The sequence below is a fragment of the Panthera tigris genome, chromosome F2 (assembly GCF_018350195.1).
Source record: "Panthera tigris isolate Pti1 chromosome F2, P.tigris_Pti1_mat1.1, whole genome shotgun sequence".
NCBI classification, from domain to species: Eukaryota; Metazoa; Chordata; class Mammalia; order Carnivora; family Felidae; genus Panthera; species Panthera tigris.
The window spans coordinates 13,859,843-13,882,778 of NC_056676.1; the positions used below are offsets into that span (position 1 = coordinate 13,859,843).

At 37.9% G+C, this 22,936-nt stretch overlaps 1 protein-coding gene across 1 annotated transcript in view; it reads left to right on the plus strand.

The window, feature by feature from the left end:
* NKAIN3 (sodium/potassium transporting ATPase interacting 3) overlaps positions 1 to 22,936 on the plus strand; it is a 710,683-nt gene that overhangs the window by 431,406 nt on the left and 256,341 nt on the right. The window contains exon 3 of the mRNA XM_042972876.1: positions 4,294 to 4,374. Within this exon, the coding sequence (XP_042828810.1) occupies positions 4,294 to 4,374 (81 nt within the window). The remainder of the gene's footprint in view (positions 1 to 4,293; positions 4,375 to 22,936) is intronic.

Genomic DNA, 22,936 nt, shown 5'->3' on the forward strand with positions numbered 1-22,936 from the left:
CAAGGGTTCATGAGGGTTCAAGCCCTGTGTCGGGCTCTGCGGTCCCAGTGCGGAGGCTGCTTGGTATTCTCTCTCCTCTCTCTCTGCACTTCCCCTGTGCATGCTCTCTCTCTCTGTCTCTCAAAGTAAATAAATAAATAAACATTAAAAAAAAGAGTGTCAATTTTCCTTTTAGTTGATCCTATATTAAATCTCCTCCACCAGTCTCCTCCACTATGAAGCCTTGGGACATTTATTTCCATTATTTGTACCACAGTTAACTTCATATGTAAAAGTCTGACTCAGGTTGTCTTTAAGAATTACATTATGTGGGGCGCCTGGGTGGCGCAGTCGGTTAAGCGTCCGACTTCAGCCAGGTCACGATCTCGCGGTCCGTGAGTTTGAGCCCCGCGTCGGGCTCTGGGCTGATGGCTCGGAGCCTGGAGCCTGTTTCCGATTCTGTGTCTCCCTGTCTCTCTGCCCCTCCCCCGTTCATGCTCTGTCTCTCTCTGTCCCAAAAATAAATAAAAAACGTTGAAAAAAAAATTAAAAAAAAAAAGAATTACATTATGTAATGTATGCGACTTGCTTAACATAACCTAACACAGAGTAAGTGCTTAGTAAATGATTAAGCTGTTAATATATCTTTTTTTTTCTTTCTTTTTTTTTCTTTTTTGGCTTTCACTCTGCTTTTTTAGCCATTAAAATGAAGGGATAGCACATAACTCTCTTAAAGTTCTTCTGGAGATGAATACTAAACTCTAGAAAGTGTTAGAGCAATGAGTTCACAAGAAACCTTTTTTAAAAAATTATTAGTCTAACATATTGTACATAATACTGTATCTGATAGATACACATGTGAATGAATGAATAAATGACCTTTCTGTCAATTGGAAAACAAGCTCAGGAAGTAAAAATAACTTATGTCATAAACTAATTGCTCAATGAGGAAGAAATAGGCTGCAAGACTTCCAAATTCATTTCAAGCAAAAAACACTGAAATATCTTTGTAAAACCTTGAAATATCCAGGCTACTACTTAGAATAGATGGACATTTTTTTCATCTTACAGTCTTTGAATATGTAAATTAGGATTTAAAATATATGTACTCTGGGGCGCCTGGGTGGCTCAGTGGGTTAAACATCTGACTTCGACTCAGGTCATGATCTCGCGGTTCACGAGTTCAAGCCTCACATCAGGCTCTGTTTTAACAGCTCAGAGCCTGGATCCTGCTTCAGATTCTGTGTCTCCCTCTCTCTCTGCCCATCCCTACTTGTACTCTGTCTCTCTCAAAAATAAACCAAACGTTAAAAAATTTTTTTTAATATATGCAGTGAATATAAGCAAAGTACAACAAATAAATAGGTAGATAGATAATTATACAGAGTAATTTTTTATATATTGGGAAGTGGTTTTCTATACTGCAAGTATATGTGTCTGGATATGAGAATATGGGCATACTTCCTGATAACCAAAAGGTATTTCTTGAAAATGGAGTCTTATCTTTTTTTTATTCCTGTTTGCATTGATTGTAAATAAAATAACCCATGTCAAAAAGAATACATATGTTGTCCTAATACTTCCTGCCTAGGTAAATGCCTATGGATACGTTTGTATTGCTAGAAACTTCTTTCTCTTTATCTCCATGTACGGACTTGCATCTCCAGTGCACGTTGAGATATGTAGTTTTCATCTCATAACAGTCCAACGTTCAGTCATACAAATAATCTTTGTTGTCAACAAACCAATATATTAGAAGAAAGACGCTTACAATATTGTTTTCAAAAACCATGAACTTCATATCACGTGTAACACATCAGTTGCAAAATACAAAAGAAATTGTTATTCAAAAATATTGCCAGTGGCCTCATTATATAAATGAAATACATTTTTAGAAAACCGATAATTTGGTGAACTGGTCATTTTATAAGTTGCAAAATTTGGTGAAGTGTTAACTTGCAAATTATTCCGTAGTCCTTTTCCTAAAACCCTTTTGAAATGAAGCCTATCATGTAATACTTAAGCATCTCAGCTCTGGAGTCAGACTGTGAGAGTTCCTCTCCCAATTATGACACTAAGTAGGTGATCAAAAGATTACTCTCTTCCTCGGTTTAGTGTGATGACTGAATAACGTGACCTGTATCAAGTGCTTAGCGTAGCACCAGGAACATAGAAAGTGCTTAACACAGTACCAGGAACATAGAAAGCAGCAGAATAATAACTCATGTTATTGTTTAGGGAATTTAGCAGCAGACACTTGGAGCCTACTCAGCCTGGTAATTTTATCTTTGAGAGTTCACAAATGACATCAGTGGTACAACTTGTGAGAGGTCCTGAATACACTTCTGTCACTGAGTTTGTGCCGTGATGTTAAAGTAGATTGGTTTTATTATGCATTCGTTATAACTATGGGTGGATTGTCTTTTCTAAAAGAATACTTATGGGCTTAAGTTTGCCTTCCTAATAATTAAGAATCGTATGGTTTTGCAGTTAATTTTGTTTATTTCCTTATGTTAGCCTTACTTTCTTTTATGCCCTTTCCTTAACCTTCGTATCATTGGCTTTTTTCTCATGACTTAGTGGTTTGCACTGCTCTCTCATTCTAATTGACTCATAATTAGATTAATTTAGAATGAAAAATGTAGATACCAGCCACCACCATCTTAAATTAGCAACAGCTTTGAAATTTGTTATGGTTATTGTGACTTGATCAGTTTGCAAAAAATATACATTGAGGATGAAGTTTAGCTATTTTCAATAGTCATGGAACTATTTTTGTGATTTTTAAAAGTGTATTTCAATGTACTTGGCACATTGCTAAAACTGTCTAAAGTCATTCATACTGGAAGACTTTATTAACAGAAGATATTGTCAGCATCAACAATATCTACAAATGCTAAAAGCCCCACTATATATTTTAATTTGTGTTAATATTTGAACATACTTGCCACCTTCTCTAAATTTTCAGTGATTTTGGACCCCTTAACTCATAATTATAATTGTATTATTCTTAAAACAAACAAACAAACAAAAAAAACCTCCTCTCCAGAAAGAAAAAAAGATGTATGCGATGTGACATCAAATGTATCCAATTAGAAAGCTACACAACTACGTGAGATTATTTAGAAAGCCTTTTAAAAATCATAAATGACAGACACAAAATATAAATTAAATTTTGCAAGTAGTGACAGGCTTCTGATAAGGTTTCTAATAGGAGCGTGGCTATTTTACACAGTGTTTAATCTTCATAATTTTGTTACTTGACACAGCATAGAATAAGTTACTTAGGTGATTTCAATATTTATTTTCATTTGACAATAGCATGGGATGATTAAAATCACTGTAGAAAGCAATAATTTAATCAGTATGTCGACTGAAGGAATTAACAATGTATAGGCTTTTGTGGTAAAGTAAAATGAATGAGAAAAGCATTGTGTTGTGTTCCCACGGTAAATTCCATCCTCAGTCATCCAAGCTAATTCTATGTCAATTCTAGATTTCAGTTTCTTCGTCAGTAACCCGGTGGTTTGTACCCTAAGACCCTCTGCACTGATGAGTCTTGATCTAAGGCTACCTTAATTCAGACTCACCAGTACTCTCAGGGAAGGCATTTCTTAATACATAATACATTAATAAAACCAATTAGTCAGTAAGGCAAGCATGTTTAGAGTTTGTTGGATGTGATTGGAAGGTATTTTCCTATTATGGAAATCTGTTGTTTATTTGCTCATTCTTAACCATATTTATTAATTTGGGGGTTTTTTAAAAATATTTTAACGGTCGTGTTTAGCATAATTGTGTTGGAGGCACAGACGCACTACTCATACTAAAATAGTTCAACAGGAAAGTGTGTTCATTTTACTCCCTACATCCATTTTCAAACATGCTCTTCATTCAGGGGTATGTAAGTGCTGAGTTTTGACTAACATTCCTAAAAATTTGACAGGTTAATATTATAACTAAAAGATAGATAGATAACCCACAGAAAATTTGCATAATTGTATTCCCTGGAAAAGCTAATACTCAGAAAACAGAAATCAAGTCAGCTCTTGGATTTAACTTTATCTGCAGGCCAGTAGAGCACTTTAAAAATAAATCTAGCCTTATTGGCATCTACTGAAAGCCGTAGAAACTATTGGATTTTTAATTTCCAGATCTTAGGGGACCTCATAAGCAGTAGTCTTTTCTGAGCACGCCCTGCTTCTTCCCAGAAGACTTAGACTTATTGACATTTTTATTATTGATTTATTTAGTATACATGCCTTTCATCTCTATATTTTTTTCTCTTTCTCCCCCTGCCCCCCTTCTCTCTAGTACACAGTATGGACTGCCCTCTGGGTCACCTGGAATGTGTTCATTATCTGCTTTTATTTGGAAGTAGGTGGGCTCTCTAAGGTAAGTTTATCGTGCTTTTAAAGTACACTTTAAAAAGAGAACACTAATAAATAATTATTATGATCATATATATGTATATGTATATCTACATATCGAGAGAGAGAGAGAAATCTAAGTAACATTACAAATGGAATACTAATCAAAAATCAGTTTGGATACTGATCAGGAAAGAGTGATCTTAGAAGCGCGTTAATTTAATGAAACTCCACAACTGTAGCTTTCTGGTTTGGTCTGTTAAGCTGTGGTAGAACCCAGCTTCTAGTGTATCCTCATGTCCTGTTGAAAAAGGCCTAATGTCATGGTGACAAAAGCCCCAAATGTTAATTGAACAATGTTTTTGAACATGCTTGCATTTAAAGTGGAAAGGGGGGATTGATGAAAATGTTGACGTAACAGATATGAATAGCAAGCTGCTATCTTTGCTTGAATATTGATTGTGGGGGAAAAAAAGTTTGACAAAGGCTAAAATCCTTACGTGTCAAGTGGAGGATACATTTCCTAACTACTAAACACGTCTTGAAATTCTGGTTAAGTAGAAGAGAGCTGTCTCGATGCAACATGATACCAGTGTTTTTTCTGTATACAACTAGTGTCAATCGAGCACACATTTTTCACTGACTCCTACAGAAACATCTTTTGATTGCCATCCAAATGGATGAGCATCTTGGGTGAAGCTTCTAGCTGTGTTTCTCAAACATGTGTTTCATAAACCAGAACAATTTTTACTTGTAGAAATCATAGAGAGGAAATGTAACCGTATAATTACAAAAAGAATGAGAAAGCTGTATTTTTTTTCAATTTCTCATTATCAACTCTATTAACTTGTTCTATTATATCATAGTTTGAAATCTTATGAATAACATAATGGTCTTCTACTAGCATTTGTGGTTTTAGATCTTAGAAAATTTGCACGGACCAGCAGACTCTTAAAGTTGTCAGGCTCCACTGAAGATCCATATGGTAACAAAGAATTTTGTTACCCTGAAGGGTTTTCCCCCTGGAACCTCCAGAAGTGGTTAGTCTTTATTCTACATACACTGTGATAACCTTATAATTAGAACTTGTCATCATTTTCTCACATTGGCAAATGTATTCGGGAGCCAGAAGTGACATTTCTAATACTGACTTTTATACAAATGCACAAGCATCTACCTTTAATATTTGTGCCATTAATCACATTTTACCTCTAATTTTTAAGACAGAAAAAAGTATTTAAATCAGTGCCCAGTTATCTTCTATAGCATGCAGATTATAAAGTAATTTTAAAATGCAAATTTTATGAATATAATAATTGTGAATAATAAGGTAAGCATAGCATTTTTCCAACCATGGCATTTTGTATCTTATAATTTGGTCTATTTAAATCATTAGCGGGTAGTAATTCTCTTCTATTTGCTTCCATATAAACTGATTTTTGAGGGGAAAAAATAGACCAGAAATGTGTCTTATGGAATTGGCATCATGATGTGCTAAAAGAAACCTGAATTTAAAATCCTAAGTCTTTCATTCAACTCTTGTCTTTAACAATTATTAACTATGGGCCCTTTGGCAAATCATTTAACCATGCTAAGTCTCTGTCACACATAAAAATAGGACCAGCTCTGCCAATTGAGCATTGTTTTAAGCTCATCATTTATGGTAACCCAGGTAAGCTTCAAAACAACGCTATGAATTGATAAAAAGATAATAATATTAGCACCTGTTGGTTCCATACAAGTGTGTTTTCGCTCCTCTGTTCAAGGTTACTTTTGTGAACTGCTTTTTGTGACTGCGTTTCTAATATCAGTATGCCTGTCAGGGTTTTTTTCTTTCTCATTTCTTCGGGTGCAAGGTTAAAAGCGATGTGTGTACTAGTCCCGGTCACTCATTTTATTACCCATTCAAATGGCGTTAGGCAGTCAACCAAGTATCCTAGGTCGTTACAAGGATAGATGACTCCAAAACGAACATCCTAAAGATTTTCTGTTGTTCTCTTTCTATTAACTGCCTCAAAGGCTGGTAACATTTCCCTAGTTAGCCACAGTTTAGCCTCTGTTGCAATCTGTAGGACATCTATCCTGAAAAATATTAAGGACCCTTGAGAAACGCGAGCACCACTGCTACCCTTCCAGATTGGACTCCAGTTTTTATAAGAAATTTCTTGTCCCTGTGTGCTGGTATATACTTTCTAGAGCTCTCCATTTCTTGCTAGTTCATGAAGGCGTTTCGTGGCATTCCTCACTGGGGTAGGTTAAATAGAGGTCTTCTTTCACCTTGATTTTTCCCCAAAAATATCCACTCTAAAATAAGGAATCTTTTCCCCAAAACTGGATTCAGATGAATTTCCACAATATCTCTACCCGGTGTTATTCCAGTGACAGGAACCACCTAGCCATTCTCATTAACTACTAGTGCACGTTATTGTGGGCATGAACCGTCATCCATCTGGCCTGTTATGATTCTTGATTCCAGCATCCAGACATTCCTTTCCTTTTCACTGCATCTGCCAACCAGCTCTGGATCATGTGTTTGTCACTGGTCTTGAGGGTCCTGATTCTCCTCAGATCTTCCAGAACTTGAAGGAAATGGATGTATTGTTTACAGGGAATGCATACATGTATGGTGAGGTCAGGGATGATTGTGGGTCTGCGTTTACATAATCTCCTGGAGCTTCGGTTTCCTTTTGAGGAAAACCACAGCACTGTTTTTACTTTAAATAAGATAATACATATAAAGGATTTAGGATCTTGGCATAGAATGAGGTTTCAGTAAATAGTCGTTCTCATAATTGCCATCAACCTCATCTTTATTATTATTGAAGAAATTAGCAGACATCATGATTCTCATCCTGAAACCTTAGGGACATATTATTACTATGTGAGGAGCTGTGAAGGGGAGAAAATGTAGGACTGAATGACTTGTTTACAAAATATGTACCAGTCCCTTGTGGTGGGACCTCTGACCTGCACATTAGCTTCACAGCTGTAACACTATTGATTAAATCCTTTCCTTCAACACGTAAATGGCTTTTTTGAAATACTTCTGCAGCTAGATTCTCCCTGTGTCGCTACTGTTCCCCCTAGGAGAACTTTATGCATCTTTGGAAGTCTCCATGGCTGTTTTTCTGCCATACTTTAAGATCACCCAGGGTACAATTAATAAGTTATTGCTGCTTCTTTGGAAGTTGCAAGACTTGAAATCATTTTTTCCACCCTAGGAATACATTCAGAATATGAATATGAAAACTCAACTCATTTGCTACATTTAAAGAGACTAAAAAATAAGTTATGTTGAGAACTCAGGTTGTACTTTCTTTGTAATTCCAAAGGAGTTTACGCTAATGTCTTATGCCAGATTTTGGATTACTCTAAATTGTACAAACTTTCAGCTAATATTTCTTTTATTCAAGTCTTCTCAAATGTGTAAGTGATCCTAGCGAATTTTGAGTGGGTCCCATTCTCATAAAATTCAGAATGTGTATAATTGGCATAATTTAGGCATAAAATGAATATAAACAAATTATATGAAGATTTATCTTATTAATCATGTGCTTTGATCAAGGGCCTTTCAAAAACTTATAAACAGGGCATGGAAGAGAGAGAGAGCCTAAACTTTACTGATTTTTACTCCGTGTAGATGCTTTATATTGCCTTCACATAGAAGGAAAACCTACTTTCATTTGTTTCCCTATATCGTGTTCTAATGACTGCGCTTTTTCCATCGTGACCTGATGTATAGGTGTTTTGATTCTTAAGGAAATTTAAAACATTTCCCCAAATGGCAGTAATAGCACACTTTTTATTCTTTTTTTTTTTTTACTTAAATTGTCACCATTCGCTCATAAGGGTCCTCTTCTTTTGTGAGATTCTCCCACTGAATATTTCACCTGAGCAGCCAGGCAAGATCAATGAGATAATTCTTCTTTTCAAGGCTCACTCTTATTACCTAGCCTGAATTGTTCTTCTGTGCTTACTGGAAAAATTCTCTTTCTTGCCCAAGATTCATTTTCCTTCAAGGTTGAATTCTTCCACTAACTTTGGCTTTGGACAGGCACTTTCAAGTAGAAAACTTTTAGAGTCAATTCAGAGTTATGTACAGGAGCAATTGCTTAGGAAACAGAACTTCACTTTCCTGTGCCTGCTTACAATCTATCCATTATTTTTTATAAACAGCCAAAATATTGTTGTCTCAAAGAATTCTTTTTCTTCTGGCAGTTTCAAACTAACTGATGACAGTTTCAAACTAAATCAGTGATGTACAGTATATTTCTTTTGTACTTAAGCAAATACAACATACTGAATCTAGCAATGAATATTAAACTTACATTTATCTTTTCCTTTTCATGATCTCTTCCTACTGGACATTTTGCAAAACGAATCTTGAAATACGATGTTTACAGAGGGGTGAAGCTAGGGCACGAAATATCTTTATTTGAGAATAATGTGGCAGCAAATGATACAATAGAATCCTAGAAACCCAGCAAAATTATGTCTACATTTGGAACTGCCAGAATGGTATATCCTGTTTGGTATATCAGGAAGTAGATGTCATATGTATATCAATGAAACACTTTGGGAAAATGCATAAACTCTCTCAGCTCACTAGAATAACAAAATATTTCAGGATCTGAATTAATATATTGTTACATACTTACCCTGCTATCCCGAAAGAATGTTTTTGTCTGTAATATCGGCCAGGGGGATATGGAGGCGATGGGGGATATCTGTCCTGTTATTAAGGATTAATAAAGGAAGAATCATCACAGTCTACTTCCAGGCATTAAATTGATAAAAGACTCAAAGACTTGCAGATGTTTATTTTCATGGTCGGTTCCTTATTTCTGGTTCATCTTTTATGTCTAAACTCTTTTTTTCCAAAATAATACAATTCTGTCCTTTAAAAAAAATAGCAAAGCAGCATAAGTATAGGTATGCATTTCTTATTCCAAAAGACTTAAACTACACTTTTTCCTTTGACGTTGATCTAAGTGAACACAACTTCTGAAAACAGCATCTTCAGTGTCCTTCCTTGTATGGGAGGATCATTGTTTTCCCCTCTGGCTCCATTTCCACATAAAGAAAACGATAACCATGTTTAAACTTAGTATTCCGTTTTTCACAAATTGTATCAAATGCGAATATTTTGAAAACAGTTGCTCTAAATTTATAATTTGCCACTCTGTTAGAGTCCAATGACACATACAAACCATAACAAACTACTAAATAAATGTTGCAGGGTGGGTGGTGTTAGGAGTTTGTAATCAGAAATTTATGAGATAATCCTATGCCCTTCCATAAGCGTTCAAATAGGGTTTTTTTTTCCTAAAAAGGAGATGAATATATCATTATATCAACAGTAGCTCTGTTTATTGCAGTATGATTAGAGTAGCTGTGTGGAACAAGGCCCATGCAAATATAACTGAAAAACTACACAGAAATTTGTCATCTCTGTTGTTTATGTTTTATAATTTATTCTTCTTATAGAGAAATATGCCTGAGATCGATTTTTGAAGAAGGGTAAATATGGTACCTGTAGATCTAGTTTATTGTCTCAACTCATTGGATTTTTATTAGGAAATAGTTGTATTTCTTTAGAATAAATGCCCTCTCAACTATTTTGTCTCAAACCCTATTTCCATTCCTTATTATATTCTGTACAGATTCTGTGGCAGATTCGGTTGTTAAAAATTAGTCTCATGTCTGATTCAAATCTGTTCTCCCCTCACCAGAACTGGCCATGCTTAAGGCCTTCACAAACCGCGCCCCTCCTCCCCCACTCCTCCCTTCTTGTGACTCTGCCCCTCTGGGAGAGGAGACAGGAAGTAGTCAACTTCTTGTATAGCCATGGTGGAGGTTGCAAAGATTGCTGACCTCATGCTGACCTTCATGTTTCCAGATTTTACTAGTGGCCTCTGCTGATGTGACAATCTTCAAATATGCCTAATTCTTCTTAAATTCGATTAAATGATATTTATTTTTAATAAATCTATAATTATTCCAATAGATGTAATTTGTTAAGCAAATGCTTACATAAGTTAAGCCATTCTGAGTTGACCATGCCTGCTGAATTTCCATGTAGCCATTATTTTCAAGAAAATTTTGGTGCTGCAAAGAAACCACACTTTTACAGCTTATATTCAAATGCTTTGCCAGGTTTTTAACAACTGTTTAAAGTAGCTGCTGCAGAATTTTTGATGCAGTCAGTTGAACATAAGACCATTTTAGAACAACGTATAGAATGAATAGAACATGAGTAAATGCCATTAAGATTTTGGATTTTCTTGCTGTGATGTTAATTAGTTTGTTTTGAAGACCCGATCTCTTTGTTAGGAAATGTCAATTAAGAATACAATCTTGGTGATGAAGAATTTCAGGTGACATTTGCAGTGTTCACAAGATTAAAAAGAGAGCCTGATTAGTTGCATCTGTTTACTATTTAAAACCAGAATAGCAGCATATACCATGGTGTAGTTTTATAAAATAAAATAGCACCACACAGCCCAATTATAACCAATGAACATTAAGCTGAAGGGCCCCATACACACAGAAGAGCCTACGATAACAATTGCTCAACACCACTCTCAGATGAAGGCAATGACAAGTCATTTACATGCTTTGTATCAAGGTTTCCTATGTAGCCTGTGGGGGTGAGAGGAGGGAATCACAGATAACAGTGATAATATCTAAAAAGCTCTCTTTGCACAGAGAAAGTTTCTCTTGTGCTTTGATGGTATGAGGAATTATGAGTATGCAGCCTCAGACTGATCGGGTCTTGAACACCGATGGCCCTAAAAGTATCTGTTCATTGATTTGTCATGGCAGCCACTGGAAGCCCAATGTTGTCCCACCAGCTGCCATAGCACAAGAGTTCTGGATCCCTGGCTCAGAAAGGATAAGCTTCAGAATGCAAGATGAACAGAATGATAAGGGAATCAAGCCAGATATATAGAAGAAGATGTGAAAAATGATTGGCCAAGAGATTAGTGTCAAAGATGAGAAGTAGGAAGGGAGGTATGTTTTGCTTTCTCTTGACCCAGGTTGTGCTAACAGAATGACAATTCAGAAATCCTTGTAATGGCATGCCCTTTGGTGTGAAAGTCCTTACAAGTCATGTCTGCCCACCAGCAGGGCTGACTGGGATGTTGGCTGCAGCATGCACCTGCCCAGGGAAAAGAGTCAGGAGGCATGAGCGATTTCAGCCCTCCCTGTCCTCTCTGAGGACTGACAGAGAGGAGAACAGAGAAAAAGTGCCCGGAGCAAAGACTGCCCAGAAGATGAGGCAGAACTGGCTGTCTGCACAGATTGCAGAACAGAGGCACAGGAAGACAGAATGACAAGGGCATGAGAAACAAGCATCCGAGTGTCTGGTAATCAAGGATAAGGCTGTATCTCTTACACCCTTTGGAAGTTCTCAGCATTAATCACCCTTCGCCTATTTCCTGACTTAAAAATAACAGAAGTGGGGTGCCTGGGTGGCTCAGTCAGTTAAGCGTCCGACTCTGGATTTCGGCTCAGTTCATGATCTCACGGTTCATGAGTTCACCCCCCACATCAGGCTCTGTGCTGACAGTGTGGAGCCTGCTTGGGATTCTCTTTTTATCCCTCTCTTTCTGCCCCTCCCCAGCTTGCCCTTTCTCTCTCTCTCTCTCAAAGTGAATAGATAAAAACTTTTTAAAATTTTTTAAAAAAGAAAGAAGAACAAGTACAGTGAAATACAATATCCAGTTGTGTTGATAGGAATCCTTAGTGCTCTTGTGTGCTAAAATAGGCACGTGGAAGCATCTAGCTCTCTGGACAACCTGAAAGGTTGGCTCTTTGGGGGACTTTCAGTTTACTACAAGAACCAGAGAGAATATTTCATATTCAAATAAATAATAAAGCTAAAGAAAAGACATTAAAGAAGTAATTCTACTTTATTCTTGTAGAAGCTGGTTTGACTCAAGCTTTCTTATTTATGGAATCTGAATATCAGTAGCTCTTAATTTCCTCAAAGTATAGAAACTTTAAAAGCATCCATTTCTAAGATGAAAATTAGATGGACAAAAATTGAAGGAAATGTAGATAACTGAAAAGATAAAGGAAGGATATCCATTTGTTAAATTAATTGACAACTGGGAAATCAACTTCTATGAAAATCATATCATTTTCCTAATTTTCTAGTTGTTTGACTGTGTTCATCTAATTATGCTCTTGTTAAACAAATGGTGGCTAAAGTTTCTGGTTACCTTCCATTATCTATTCTCTCCTCTTCTGATGAAGAGCCAGGGAAAACCTTGCTTTCCTTTGAGACAGAAGTGCATTTCTTTGTGTCTGTACGAGTAGGTGTGGTCCTACAGTTCTGGCCACTGAGATATAAGCAGAAGAATTATCAGGACTTCTGGGAAAGCTGCTAAGAAACTAATTCAGTTTAGAAGCCGACCCAAACTTAGTGATTTAAAGAATACAAATCCTGGGGCGCCTGTGTGGCTCAGTTGGTTGGGCATCCGACTTCAGCTCAGGTCATGATCTCGTGGTCTGTGAGTTCCAGCCCCGTGTGGGGATCTGTGCTGACAGCTCAGAGCCTGGAGCCTGCTTCAGATTCTGTGTCTCCCTCTCTCTCTGCCCCTCCCCTGCTCGTGCTCTCTCTCTCTCTCAAAAATAAATAAAAACATTTAAAAAAAATTTTTTTTGAAAGAATACAAATCTTACACTTAATACAAATCTTACGCTTCCTCTGTAGGTCAGAAATCCTACATGAGTCCCACTGGGCTAAAATCAAGATGTCAGATGGCTACTGTACAAAACAACATGAGGTTCCTCAAAAAACTAAAAATAGAACTATGTGGTCCAGCAATTCCACATTTTGGAATATATCTGAATGAAATGAAATCAGTGTGTCAGACATATCTGCATCCCCATGTTCATTGCAGTATATAAATAAGTAGTATAAATATTATATCTCATGTCAAGACATGAAAACAGCCTATGTGTCCACTAACAGATGAATGGCTAAAGAGAATGTGATATACGTATGTATGTATTTGATGTGTGTACACACACATATACACACACTGGAATATTATTCATCCATGAAAAAAAAAGAAGGAAGTCTTGCCATTTGTGACAACATGGATGGACCTTGAGGGCGTGGTGCTAAGTGAAATAAGTCAGACAAAGAAAGACAAATACTATATGATCTCACTTACATGTGGGGTCTAAGAAGACCAAACTCATAGATACAGAGATCAGGTTGGTGGTTGCCAGAGGTCCGGGGTAGGTGTGTGTGGGGGGGATGGGTGAAGGTGGTCAACAGTTACAAACTTCCAGTTATAAAATAAATAGGTTCTTGGTATGTTATATACAATATGATGGACAGTAGTGTATTGCACAGTTGAAGTTGCTGAGAGAATAGATCTTAAAACATTCTCACCTCAAAAAGATTTTATAGTTATGTGAGGTGATGGATGCTAACTAAATTTATCACTGCAATCATTTTGCAATGTATACACCTATCAAATCATCATGTTGTACACTTTAAATGTATATAGTGTTATATGTCAATTATATCTCACTAAAATTAGGAAAAAATAAAATACAGTCAAGACGTCAGCAGGGCTGTGTTCCTTTCTAGAAGATCTAAGGGAGAATCTTTTCCATCTCTTTTCCCGCATCCAGAGGCTGCCCACATCCCATCTTGCATCTTCAAAGCCAGCAATGACAGCCCAAATCCTTACTCTGGCATCTCTCTGATTTTCGGCTGCCAGGAACAATTCCCCTCTTTTAAGGACTCATTTGATTCGATGGGGCCCACCTGAATCATACAGGCTAATCTCAGCATGTCAGAGTCCTTCACATCAATCACATCTGCAAAGCCTTTTGGCCATGGAAAAGTACCATATTCATAGGTTCTGAGCATAAGGACATGGCCATCTTTGAGGGCCATTATTCTGCTACTACAGTGATGGTAGCCATCTTGGAGCATGAGGTCACCCTGCGGATGTTAACCAAGAAGGAGAAAAATAGAATAAAAAGAAAAAAAGGAGCCTTGGGAACCTAATAACTCTGTGGAGTTTTCATACTAGCCCTGAGATGCCTATGACCAGAATTCTTTTATATTAGAAAATGTGTTTTAGGGCTTGATATATACAGCTGAAAATAATGTCTAACTAATCACATAGAATTCTATAGCCAATTTTACTTAGTATTCACTTAGGTCAAAGTACTGTGCCAGACACTAGGGCTATTTTCAGTTCTTGCCCTCATGATATGTTCTGTATCAGAGGTAAGACAGACATTAAATGAGTAATAATAAGAAAATGTAATCAGTGTTATGTTAACGAAGGAAAAAGAACAAGGAAACATAGAGCAGGGAACATAGCCTTCACCGCGATCAGGGGAGGTTTCCTAAGGAAGGTGGGATGAAGATTGTACACATTTAGTGAAGGACAGCATTACAAGTACCTCGCTGACCTTCACAAACACAGATGCTGTTATTGACCTACCATAAGTGAGAAACATGCTTTGAGTTGCCACCTTTTAAAAAATCTCCTAAAATGAATTTGCGTCCACCTGCCCACCTCCAGCCCACACTCTTTTCCCAGCCTCTCTTCTGGCCAGCAGACATTGGTGAGACAACTCCATGGATTTACATGTATCAGAGCCAAGGTCACTACCTTTGGGAAGTGATCTTATAGGGACATGCTCTAAACAAGTGAGCTATCAAGTTACAGACCATGACTACCAGTGTCCTGGAAATATCTGTCCAGGCAGACACAGCTAGGAGAAAAAGCCAGCATGTTGGGGATCCTTTTGAGATGATCTGGAGTTAATTTCCCTGAGCATAAATAGACAAACGTGGTCCTCTAATATAAGACTGTTGCACAGCACAACTGCACTATTTAGCTTAGAGCCAGTACCGATTCAAAAAGTATTTCAAGGAACGATAAATATCCCATGTATGCTACTGAAAGAAAACATGGTGTTAAGATGTCCTTTCCAAACAAGCACTCTATCCCTACTCTTACTTTAGCAACAAAAACTCAATTCAGTTAAGCTGTCTCGAGAGTTGATTTCACCGTTTGCAGAGCAATAAACAATGGCATCATTTCTACATGGTCCATTTGATGTTTTAGGTTGTACATATATCTCATCATTTTATTCCTTCCTTGTAATAGAATTAATAGAGAAAACACTTCCTCAGTATATTGGAAGCATAAGGGGGGCATTGAAGCTATTTTAAGTGTTAGTTTGAGAAAATACTCTGTCCTGCCTCAGGACGGCATAGGAAGCAGAAATGCTGATTGTGTGTAGTGAGTTGTGCTCACCATTAACTGAGATGCTGAGACAAAGTATTATTATTTCCTCTTTGAAATTAATCTTATGTGCCAGGAGTAGGAATTTCTCTTCTGTATGAAAGGCAGGCAGGCTACTGGTCCCTAATCAATGACAGAAGAGCCTAGACATTGGGTGATCTGATGAATAATTTAAGACTGATTTGTTAACCGTGCAGAAGTGAAGTTAGCCATGCAGAGAGACACATTGTCAATTGCCAGCAATTTACTATGTTTTTGAAAACCACAGGCAGCAATTTACAGAAAAGATTAGGCCAGTTACTGTACACGTGTGACATTTTCTTGATTTAAGATGTCATCCTGAAAGCTGTTAACTGACAACTGGAGTTTGGAATGAGGTTATAAAGTTTAGTAAAGAACTGCCTTTATCCAAGAATCTCTACATTTCTGCTCTGGGAGACCTCTGAATGCACACCTCCTGCCGGGATTAACCAGGTGTATGCAAATGAGCGTTGTCAGAGAGGGTGATGCACCTTCTCGGGGAACCATTAAGCACCTTTGCATGACTCAGTGCTCTAATGCACTAACTATTCCAGGACAAAGCATGGTGATGAGCTTTTATTTCTTGGAGAAGAAATCATTGTCCATATATTTCCTTAGTCTTGTGCCATCTGGGAGGTATAATCACTTTCATACTGTACCAGGAGTCTGCCTTACAGTTCTTCATAAGAAGCTGATTAAAGAAAAATCTCCTTTTTATTAGTGTAATTTCTTTCCCCCTCTTTTTCTTTTGAGGATTAAGTCAGTAACAATAATTTCTTCATATTTGAATTTATAAAAAAGTGGAATGAAGGTAGGCTTAGCTTCTGGAGGAATTTGAAACTAAAGCATTCTGAAGGATGACTTCTGTAGGAAGAATATTCATGAAATAGTGTCTCATAGTTTAAACATGAGAAAGTATAACCTATGATTGGTCATTTTTGGAGCTAAACCAAAAAATGGACTTCTGATATATTTGGAAATTTATTCTCAGTGTTTACGTTAACTTATCAAATTCACCCAGGTTTCCTAGCAAGCTCAAACCCTACAAGTCAGAGTTGTAATTGGAATTCCTAATCTGGAATCACATATGTTAATAGTAACTTTTTTTTTTTAACAGTTTAGCTTCCCATATGAGAGACAAGTCAAAACTTCGTATGGGTGTCGTTGTTAGCAATAAAGTCAATCTGAAAACTAAGACAAATACCTTTTTTCTTCTTTCTACTTTCTCTGTCTGCCCATCTGGCTCCTTTACAAACTGATGACAGCTCTTGTGTTTTGCCTTAATAAATTTTTCCCACATTATCTTTTTCCTAAAAAGAGTAAAAAAGATGACCTTGTGATAAACTACTTTTTCTTTTCTTTGTCACATAGTAAAGGCAAAATACCAGAAAGTTACCATAAAAGCCAAAAAATTGAACTGTTTAATTGGCAGAGATTCATATTAGACTACAACTCTGGCTTTACCCAGAGGTTTTGTTTTTAATATTAAAAAATCAATAAAATGAAAGTCCATATGAGTGGATTACATTTAAAACATTACATTGAAGACTGACAGCTCTAAAGTGGCTCAGCAATTTATTGTTTTGCTATCTAAGGCAATAGAAAAGCACTTTAGGCAGGTGGGTGTTCCTTTGCCTGATAGTTTTGAAGCATAGATTTAGAACAATAATAGACAGTCACATTCAACTTTTCCAAAATATTCTTTATGTAATACGAGCATCTATAATTAAGTCATGTAAACTTGGAATCTAATCTCCTTAAACTTATCATAAAAGTAAAAAATGTATTCATAAATATTACAGAAAGTTTTCAGTGACTTTTAATCTTAGCTTTGGATTGGTCCAACCAATTAAATCGTATAGTTTTATTGTCCGTTCTTTGTCTGTAGTGTTTTCAATGGAGTAAAAAGGATATGCTCCAGAAAGGGGGAAATGTTGGCTTATTTAGAGGTAGCTGTATTGTAGACAACAAAATCAGAATTTTATCTGTTTGACTAAAAGATGAGGTTAGAGTATAATAATGGTGGTAGCCTAACAGAATGCCATGAAGGCAGAAGGCTTTCACCTTTGTTCAAACCATCAAGAAGTGAATTTCTGAGGTCTAAATTGTGGTAAGTTTACATGCCAAGACCCCTTGCTGCTTGGATCAGACTATAATGATCTTGACTTGACCTATTTCTTTACCTTTAGAAACTCTCCACTTTATTTTTCACTAAATCAACGAAAGCCTCATGTACTTTATTATGAGTACCAGAGAGGTGGTTTAGTATTAGTTTGCATTTATATTGTATTTTCCTTCAAGTAGCTCTAGGGGCTTTACAAAACATGACAACAGTCATCAAAACACTTTGTCAGGTATGTAAGGCAAGAAATAATGCTGGTATAAATGTGCCAAAGGCATAGTGCTCACTGGAAACTTTTCATTTTCTACATATTTTTTAGAGATAATCTTTCAGAGATTTCCTTTAAAATAAAAGTCCAACTGTCTTAAACATTTTCTTTTCTCGGCTTTGGAATCTGATGCTTTTGTTCAACAAATTCATTGAACATGTGCTCTGTGCCAGATATTATTGTAGTTGCTGAGAACATATCTGGAAGATGAAAGGAACTTGCTCTCACATAGTTTATTTGTAATATATAAGCAAACAAATACATGATATAATATCATGTTGTACTAAGTGCTACCAAGGAAAACAAGCAGGGGTAGGATAAGAGGATAGAGAGTACTTAGTGGGAATGGATGGTGTTCAAAGATCCAAGTGGTGGGAGAAGCCATATAAACATATAGGGGAATGCCAGGTCCCTAAGATGAAGTGTGCTCAGCATGCACAAGAAATAGCAGGATGCTGTGTTGTGTCACCAGCATGCCAGGAGCATGGTGAGGAGGTCAAGCCATGTGTCTGGAGAGCTGGGCAGTGGCAAGATCCTGTGGGAATCTCGTCCGCCATGATAAGGATTTGGATTTGGTCTAAATGTAATGGGAACCGAACAGAAGGATGAGCAGAGTAGAACCGTGGAGTCACAAATCAGTGCAACTGCTGTGCAGGACACAAGAGTGGAAGCAAGACCAACAGAGAGATGATTGTGGTGGTCCAGGTCAGAAATAAAGGTGGGTTGGGCTAGGGTGATAACAGTGGTCAAGGGGAGAGTAATCAGGTTTGAAAAGCATCTGTAAAGCACAACTCACAGAATTTGCTAATGGATCAGAGATGGTGTATGAGAGACCTTTAAATTCTGTCTCTGCTACATGTGATGTCTGGAAGCCATAGTTTTCTCACCGGTAAGATAGCAACAGTGAGTAAATCAGAATGTAGCTGGGGACTCCTGTAATACAGAGCTCACTTTCCATGCCTTAAAAATGTCTGCTCCCTCCCCATGCTCAGCTAGCCCTTTTCTTTCTTACTTTCCTTTCTCTTCAACTTCACACTCCTTATTTTTCTTCTCCTTTTGTTTCCTGCTCCTTCTTTGTTGCATTGTGCTTGCCCCCCAAATGTGTCATTTAATGATGCTAATATTTTGCCATCTTGTCTATCTTTGAACATTCAAATGAGGAGTCTTCAACCGAGCTCTCTATGTTTTTAGACTCTAATCAAAATCTTTGGCTTAATAGTAAATATTCTTCTAATGCACACGTCTGAAGCTTTAGCGAAAACAAGATGTGGAGTATTTGCTTTCTCTGTCAAAGACAGGCTCTAGCATTAAGAACAAAAAAAAGGAAAGACTTGAAGTTGAGAATCAATTAGAAAATATTTTTTTCTACCAAGTTGTATATGCTTACCATGAAATTCTACTTTCAGTGAGAATCAGTTATACTTAAATCCACATTTATATTTTGGTCCTTCAGTAACTTCTAATTGTATGATTTTTTTTCCCTGACACCAGTCAAATCTCTTATTCTCCAACACCAACGGGATGTCCAACCATTCAGTTCAGTTGTAGCACTACCCATAGTTAGCACAGACTCCACAGTTTGGGGCTCAGCCCCAAGATTGTCTCACTTCACAGGCCGGCTGCAAATGGGATCCCCAGGCTATTCACACTTCCCCAGACACAGCAACAAACTTACAAGTTCCCATAGTCCCTCCTAGAATTCGGGAAAGCACTTTACTTACAATTTTTGGTTCATTGTAAGGGATAGAGCTCAGGAACAGCCACATGGGAGAGAGGAATAGGGTAAGGTATAGGAGTGAAGAGGGGGCTGGGGGGCTTCCATACCCGCTCCAGGTGTGCCACACTACTGACCTAGATGTGTGGAGGTGCTCACTAACCCAGAAGCTCCCTGAGCCAGATTGTTCAAGAGCTTTTAAGGAAGCTTCATTATGTAGCTGCGATTGATTAAATCATTGGCCAGTGGGGATTGAACTCAATTTTCAGAGGGAGTGGGGCTGAGAGTTCCAAACCTCTAACCATATGGTTGGTTCCTCTGACGATCAGCTCCCGTCCTAAAGCCGTCTAGAGCCCCCACCCTCTAACAAGCACCTCAGTAACATAAACTCAGATGGGGTCAAAAAAGTCTCCTAAAAAAGACACTCCTATCACTCAGGAAATCCCAGGGGTTTTAGAAGCTCTGTGTGAGGAATGGACAAACATCAAGTATATACTTTTTTTAGACCACATTAATCATGGTGTTTTTCATTACTATCCCATTGAGAAAAGAATTTTTGGAAGGACACTGAGTCTAGGTGCTGAGGTTCAACTAGAGTGAGGAAGACACCGTCTTTGAGTGCAAAGGGCTTGAAGCAAGAAGAAACAAAGGCCAGGGTTAGATGTCCGCTGCATACCAAGCAAGTTCATAGAGGTGGCTCTTTTCACCCTGACATCCGTCTCTCAAAGAAAGTGGCCTCTTCCCTGACATAGATAAGACAATGGAAGGATTGTAGGCAGTAAATAATTTACTCCTGGTCAGACAACTGATAGCTGGAAAATGTACTTTTTAATCCTGGGCTGCTGTCTCTGGGACCAAGATCATATCCATTATTGACAGTTGCCACCGCTATGTAAGAGAAACATGCCATGGAAGGAAAAAAAAAGAGCAAAGATATTGCTGGACTCATACGTTCTTTTCCTCCCCCACCACTAAAGAGTGTTTTATCTTCTCTCAGCACCCTGAAAGCCAGAGACCAGGGAGATAAATGAATAAACAAAATGCTGCTCCAATAGCTGATACCGGGGCCACCTAACATAAAATGATAAGAAGACTTAGCTTAGTAATCTTGTGAATTCAGTCATCAAAGACTGTAAGTCAACATTTGTGTTTTCAGATTTCAGAAAGGCTTTGGCTCTAAATTATCTGAGAAATTATATTTTCAGAGTCCTGTAATTAGGATCTGAAACATCAGCTGCCCCTCTTGCTGTCTTCATTGGTTATCCTCCTTGTAATATCTACACGGAACTTTGCGATTTACATCATCTCAACCCATGTGGCACCGTCAGTCCTGTGCTGTGACCCCTGTCCCACCAGGCAGGTGAGGAAATCCTATCTCTGAGAAGTGAAAACCTCTAGTGAACACACACAAAATGAGGGCTAGAGGGAGAGTCCAACTTAGAATATCTGACACCAGTTCATGGATGTTTTCAGGGATGTGATTCAGGTTTGGGGTTGGAGCCATCTAATTGATTTATCAGGATCCAGGAGCTGCCTTGGCAGCCAGCCCAGCCAAAAGCAAGGAAAGGAGGGGTATATAATGCTGGGCCAGTTCAAAACTACTGTCCCATCCAGCTAGGTGTGTCTGAAAGCAGGTGTAATCTTCTTATTACCTCCCTTGCAAAGGACAATTTTATTGTGGTAGCTTTTCTTTTTTTTTCTTCCACTTATTTACTTAATTTGCATTGTTTTTCCCTTCCTAAAAAATGGGTAAGAAATAAAATAGATATCCTTACACCTTTTTCTACCGTGTTTCTTTTGAGTTAATAAGCATTCTGATATGGGTGCATCTGGGTGCAGTTGGTTAAGTATCCCATTCTTGATTTTGGCTCAGGTCATGATCTCACGGTTCATGGGATGGAGCCCCATGTTGGGTTCTGGCTGGCAGCACAGAACCTGCTTGGGAGTCTCCCTCTCTCCCTCTCTCTCTTCCCCTTGCCCGGTCTCTCTCTCTCTCTCTCTCTCTCTGCTGTCTCTCTCTCTCTCTCTCTGCCTCTCTCTCTCTCTCTCTCCCTCCCTCACTCTCTGCCCCTTCCCTGGTCTCTTGCTCTCTCTCTCTTTCTTTCAAAATAAGTAAATATTTTAAAAAAATCCTGATATGGTGCTAATGTTGTTCATTAATGTAGTTCCAACTTGGAGAAACCCTCTACTAATGTAAGCAGTAAAATGTAACCAGTGATTTCTGGGGCATTTGAGTGGATCAGTCAGTTGAACGTCTGACGTCAGCTCTGGTCACGATCTCATGGCTCCAGAGTTGCAGCCCCGCATCGGGCGCATCGGGCTCGGGCTCGTTGCTATTAGTACAGAGCCCGCTTTGGGTCCTCCTTCCATCTCTGCCCCTCCCTCACTCTCACTCTCTCTCGAAAATAAATAAATGTCTAAAAAATAATGTACACAACCAGTGATTTCATGTGAAGATGATGCTGTGGTGGAGAGTTATCTCACTCTTACCTCTTCGTTACAGTGCAGTCCTTTGATGCAAGTATTTACTTACCTTGGCTGAATTCAACTTGGCAGTTCCCATACTGGGTCACTTACATTATCAAGGGAATGGAAGCATTCAAGCCTGAAACAGCCGATGACTGTCAGAAAGACCTACTGAAAGAACATGGCAGTGGTTTTAAGGGTCTTCCTTACTATTGGCAAGCTAGTAAAATGCTTATTAAGATGTACAAAAGAATATAATCAACAACATTCTTGAGGAAAAAAGAAAGTGGATTAATTGAAGGTTAGGTCTTAAAAAGAAGAGTTCCAGGGATGTGTTACACACACAAACGTGTATTAGCAAGGTCTTTTCTGGACAATTTAAGAGATGCCAGGAATGATTTGCAATACATGATACTTGATTCTCACCTTATGTGCTGACTAGAGACCCAGATCTCCCCAAAAGAGGCAACTGCATTTGGTTATAAGTATCAGTTTTAGAACCTGCTAGCCACCATTTTTGCTACATCTAATGCGAGAAAAAAAGATAGCGAGGAAAGAACACCAATTTTCTCCTAGAAATAAAGATAAAGTTTTATTCCTCTCCCTCTCCCTCCAACCTTCTACCATTTTCTTTATGTATCAGGTCCATTTCTCAGCAAAAGAAGATGTTAATGATCTTATTAACATATTAAACAATGGCAT